General features: G+C 40.5%; 1 protein-coding gene across 5 annotated transcripts in view; it reads right to left on the reverse strand.

Moving 5' to 3' along the window:
• NUP35 (nucleoporin 35) overlaps nt 1-5,742 on the reverse strand; it is a 429,947-nt gene extending 424,205 nt beyond the window's left edge. For 4 of the 5 annotated variants that reach the window (XR_007920340.2, XR_007920339.2, XR_011387210.1 and 1 more), the window contains exon 1: nt 1,978-2,132. Coding sequence is in view for 1 of the 5 variants with exons in the window: in XM_002712326.4 (XP_002712372.1) it covers nt 1,978-2,017 (40 nt within the window). In the remaining 4 variants the exon portion in view is untranslated. Of the gene's footprint in view, nt 1-1,977; nt 2,133-5,648 lie in introns of those variants that run through there. The other variant, XM_070070497.1, reaches the window with a different exon arrangement.
• Between the last annotated feature and the right edge of the window lie 258 nt (nt 5,743-6,000).

Here is a 6,000-nt window from a genome sequence, read left to right on the forward strand (position 1 = left end):
TAGTGAGCCGCGGAGCTGGCCTTTCCCATTAAGTTAAAAAAAAAAAAAAAAAAAAAAAAGCCAAGTACTTAGGAAAAGTATAAAGCAAATACTGAAATAAGGTGTGAATAACTATAATTACTTTGTAATTATTTTACAAAATGCTAGTTACTATGTTACATGATACCACTATACACTTCTAAAGAACATACATTAAACTCTAATCAGAAGTCTAACAAAAGCATAATTCTGGTTTTTTTTCCCCAGAAACCTTTTATTTTGTGTTCCACAAACTTCATATATTTCATAATTACAACTTTAGGAACATGGTGATTCTTCCCACCATACTCTCCCTCCCACCCATACTCCCCCGCCTCTCCCTCGTCCCTCTCCTAGTCCCATTATTATTTTCTACTAAGATCTATTTTCAATTAACTTTATACACATATGATTAACTGAACAGCTATTTAAAAAATTAATAAAATACAAAATTTTTGATAACAGTACAAACTACCTTAACTCTCCAATCCCACCCCAAAATTATGGCAAACACAGTAGGTTAAAAAAAGTTCTTAACATTTCCAGACATATGATACCGTAGAACGTGCCAGAGAGTCAAGAGAACACAAGAGGCTCTCAATAGAAACTCGAGGAATTCTGTCACTAATCACTGCTGAGGGCAAAATTTCACTTAAAGACCAAGCTTAATCAATGGATCCCTAAGTCTAAAGTTCCATTTCACCATCTGTTCTCCTAAATGGTTAAAAATTATAAGTAAACCCTTATTCTTCATATTCCAATAGGTGCTGAAAAAATCTTACACTGGTAGGTATCGGGAGTATCTGCCATATGTGGACTTAGTATCAGCTAGTGTCAGATTTCCGGCAAGGCAGAAAATAAGGATGAGTTTACTACTGACATTTATAACCCCAACAAACATGCACTCGACAATGTCTTTGCTGAACAGAAAACTTTGGAACTGGAAATGAAGCTTTCCTAGCTCCTAAATATATTAAAAATAAACACACAGATCAACAGCTGTACATAAATTTTAATGTAGCAGAATATCTGCCACACTGATGTCCCGCATTTAGATTTTTATGACACACTGAAACAAGTCACTCCAGTCTCAAAAGAAATTCGAAATTATTTTACCAAAACATAGCAAACTTTACATTCTCTTAAAATCTAAAAAAAACTAATCCTACAGCAAAACTCAGCAAGAAAAAAAGGCGAAGGAGATGAACAGGCTGTTAACTTGGTATATTTTTTCAAAAACTGTGTTTCAGCAAGGCTTCCTCTAAAGTAGAATGAATTTTTGAAAATCATAACGTGACTAATAAGAAGAAAAGTCCTCCTACAATAGAGTCATTTTCCAAGATAATGGCGGGGGAAATCCTGAGAACTTAATATCTTGTTTACTATGAAGGCCACTGTCTCAATGGCTAACGTCACTGGGCTGATTATATATCGCACGACGCAAGCTTTCGTTAGCAGGTTCCTTGTGCAATGCCTGGCAAAGGCAAGGAATCGCAACCGCGCAAGCACAGGTGACGAGGGAGCAGCCGGCTACACCACACACTCCTGGACACGCCCACCCACGTGTACGCCGGCCAGCTCCTTCCCAAGGACGCCGCAGCGGGTGTGTGAACGCCACGACCCAGCTCCGCGCCTGAGAAATTAGGGGAGGGGTTTAACCTCAGGCAGGGGCCGCACCGCGCGGCCGGCGTGTGGCGGCCCGACTCTCAGCTAGTGCCCAACCAGATACCCGGTTTCTCACCCTCCCAGCGCTCGCAGCTTCCGGAGCGGCACTGGTAGCAGCCAGGTTACGACGGCTGGAGCTAGGACTGATTAGGGATCTGGGGAGAGCTAGCAGCTCCCCCTTACGCAAACGAAAGCAGCAGACGAGAAGCTGACGACTGCCTTCCAGTCTTGCCTGCTTCCAGGCCTCCAGCGTGGATGGCAGCGCTAGCAAAGGAGAAGCAGTATTTTACTCACCCAGCGTGGGCGCCTGGGGTTCCACAGCGAAGGCTGCCATCGCCGCGGCGGCAACTGCACTTACTCCGGAACCCTCCCAATTTTCAAAAATGGCGGAAACTGTCCCCACGGACAGGGGCACGTTACCCTATGGCGTTACGTAACTTCCGGACACGCGCCCTTCTCCAACTGTGGGTGCCGGAGCCATTTTGGAATAGGGCAAAAGTCTGGCCGTCCGGAAGTTTGTGATGGAAGCTTTGCCCTGGGACCGTGAATTCTGGAACCGAATTGTGATAGGAGCAGTGTTTTTGGTCACAATGTGAGCCTTTTCGTTGGTGTGTGGTTGAGTTTCAGAAGAGCACTGAGCCTTTTTTACAATATGTGTTTCCCAGTATTATGTCATCTGTCAGTTTTTCAGAGCAACGCCTGGAGAACATGGCTTAGTGACAGAATTGGTGCCTCTCTTCAGTATCGATTTCTGGGCTTAGTACGTGACTCAGCGCGTTTTCTAACTTTCTGTCTACCATTTCTTTTCATGTGTATGCTAGGTGGCCACAATTTTACTCTAAAGGTCAACTTACAAAACGCTCTTTTATTACATGTTAATACATAGGAGAATAAAAATAGGAAATTTCTATGTAAATGTGTAAATAGGAGGATAGCAACAAAAATAGTAATAAACACTTGTGTATCCTCCACGCCGCAGAATCCTGTGTACTCCTGCCAGTGCCATCCACAATCCCTCACTTTGCTGCTTTTCATAAAAACAAGTACAAATTCCTGACATACATTCTATACAAGTATATGTGTATGCAAAAATGCTTGTTTACCTTTGCTTGTTTACTAATTATAAAAATATGCTATGATGTGTATTCTGAGATGCTTTCTAGTCTGCATCAAGTTCATTAGCCTCAAAAATCCACTCATCTTTTATTTGCTCTAGCACTCCCTAAATCCCTAATCCACCAAGAGTCTTGTTATTGGAGTGAGGCACTAATTCCATCAAGCTATGGCGTAGTGGAGTAGGCCTCTGCCTGAGTTGCCAGCATCCCATATGGGTGCCAATTCAAAGCCCAGCTGCTCCTCTTCCTAATCAGCTCTCTGCTATGGCCTGGGAAAGCAATACAAAATGGCCCTAGTGTTTGGGCCCCTGTACTTGTGTGGGAGACCCAGAAGAAGCTCTTGGCTCCTGGCTTCAGATGGGCCAAGCTCTTGCCTTTTTGGCAATTTGGGAAGTGAGCCAGTGAATGGAAGATCTTTCTCTCTGTGGCTCTACCTCTCAAATAAATAAATAAAATCTAAAAAAAAAAAAAAAAAAAAAAAAAAAAAAAAAAAAAAAAAAGCAAGTTACCAGAAATAAACCTTTAAAACCACTTGTGTATCAAATTAAAATCTTTTAAATGTACATGAATTGAATTGTGTCCACAAAAAAGTCATGTTAAGTCCTAACCTCCCTACCAGTGAATGTGACCTTGTTTAGAAATAGGATCATTGCAGATGTAATCAAGATCAGATAAGATCATACTGAATTACCACAACCTTGGTGACCTAAAACAAAATAAATTTAACTCTTATACTTCTGGAGGCCAAAAAACCAAAATGAGTTTCGTTGGGGGCTGAAATTAATGTCAGCAAGACTGATTTCTTCATCAGGCTCAAAGAAAGATCTCAATTTCCTCGCCTATTCTGGATTCTTGATGCTACCCATATCCCTGCACTTACTGTACCTTCCTCTGTCTTCAAAGCCAGTGGCATCTATCTGACATTGCATCCCTAAGCATCTGTCATCATATGGTCTTCTGTAGTTAAAATCTCCCTCTATTTCCTCTTGTAGGATATAAACTACATTTAGGGCTTACCCAGATAATCCAAGGCAATTTTTCTATTTCAATTCCCAGTTGATATGATTGAATTAACAATCACCTCTGCAAATGGCTTTTTGTCATATAAGGTGGCATTCAGTTTCCCGAGTTCAGGGTATGGATATCTTTGGGGACCATTATTCAGCACTGCAACACACAGTGATTCATTTTTTTTAATTAAACTACCAAGAAGGGTTCACCAATGAAATAATTTGCATGCAAAGTACAATCTAACCAAACAAAATAACATTATGTGCTTGTTAAAAAGAGTAATATGGATTTGATTTGTGAGTGTGTATATTGAGCTAGAAAGATCTCTGAGATCAATATAATGAAACTAATTTGAAAACAAATATATATGGCATCATTTCATTTTTATTTAACAAAAAGATTCATTTGGGGCGGATAGTAAGACAGAGGGGGACGATTTGTTTAAATAAAGGGGCAAAGTTGGAAAACTTTTTACCAAACTGTTAACAAGAAAGATGGAATAGCAAAGAAGCGTACTGGAGGATTTAGGAAGAGACTTACTTTATATAGTTGTTTGTGAATGATGAGAGGTGCTGTTGACTGTCCTCAATATTTTTCATCTTTTTTTTTTTTTTTTTTTTTGACAGGCAGAGTAGACAGTGAGAGAGAGAGACAGAGAGAAAGGTCTTCCTTTGCTGTTGGTTCATCCCCCAAATTGCCGCTGCGGCTGGCGCGCTGTGGCTGGCACACTGCACTGATCCGAAGCCAGGAGCCAGGTACTTATCCTGGTCTCCCATGGGGTGCAGGGCCCAAGCACTTGGGCCATCCTCCACTGCCATCTCAGGCCACAGCAGAGAGCTGGACTGGAAGAGGAGCGACCAGGACAGAATCCAGCGTGTGCCGATATGCTGGCACCGCAAGGTGGAGGATTAGCCTGGTGAGCCGCGGCGCCAGCCAGTATTTTTCATCTTAAAAATGTTTTTTCTTAAAATCACTTATCTTTCTTCACCTGCATTTAAATGTTTTACCCTTTTAATTGGCTTTTTCCTCACAAAGCTATAAAGATGCCCAGTTCACCCTATCTTGAGACCCCTAAACGTTGAGCCTCTTCCTAATTTCTAATTTCTCTCATATTTCTTTTTTCCAATATCCCAAAAGAAAGATCTACAGACTTTTGATGATCTGTTTCCCTGTCTTCACATCTCACTTTAATTTTAATTACTGACTTTCTGTGTCAATTGTGTCCCAAAATGAAGTTACTGACAACTATTTCCTAATTGACAGATTAGGCTAGTTTTCTTTATACTTGCAGTATTCAACAGCATTGACAGAAATAAATTCCCTTTACTTCCCCACCCATGTAATCCAGTCAGTTCTCCCTTTATTCTTTACAAACCCCTATCCTCTTGTGAACAAATCTTCACATTGTATTCCTTGCTCACTACAGTTGCCCCACCCAGCATCCCTTCACTTTCCGTTCCAGTTTACAAAGTCCTGTTTTTCAAGAAGCAGTTCAAGCCTGTCTGCCATGAAACCTGCCCTAGCCATGCCAGTTCTCAGTGATCATTCTATTCCAGAACGCCTGACACATTAACCTCTGCCACTCCTTTGCTGTACATTTTCAGGCCCACAGAATGGATTTTCTTTTTTTGAGAGTCAGAAATGTGTAAAATTTCCAAACTGATTTATTTTCAATAAATGTGATATATTCACAATAAAACTGCTCATGCTATCACATATACTGAATATTCATAAGCATTTATACATTATTAATATACAACTTGTTACTCTTAACATCCCACCTTCAGTCTATGAAACAAAAACAGAATTTTTAAAAATTCAAGTGAAGAAAAAATCCACCTTTAGCAGGACTTTAGAAAAAAGATGGAATCTGTGGTCTTCAGACAGAGAACAAGCAGAGGGAGCATCTTTTCATTCATGTTCTAGTCAGCTCAGCCTTTGGCAGCTGGTACACCATGAGCTGTCATTCACTTAGACTGTGATGTCACATAAAAGCACAAAGGGGAACCACGACTTCACCAGACCCGAAGTGATCTCCAAGAGAGCTTTATGATGTTTAAGATATGGAGATCATCTCCAGAAAAATACAAAATCATTAGCTATTTTTCCATTATCTGACCTCTATAGACAATAATGACTAAAGCCATGTTGGTATAAATTATTAAATATGGAAATTTAAGTTTTCCTGATA

This window comes from Oryctolagus cuniculus, chromosome 3 (assembly GCF_964237555.1).
Source record: "Oryctolagus cuniculus chromosome 3, mOryCun1.1, whole genome shotgun sequence".
NCBI lineage: Eukaryota > Metazoa > Chordata > Mammalia > Lagomorpha > Leporidae > Oryctolagus > Oryctolagus cuniculus.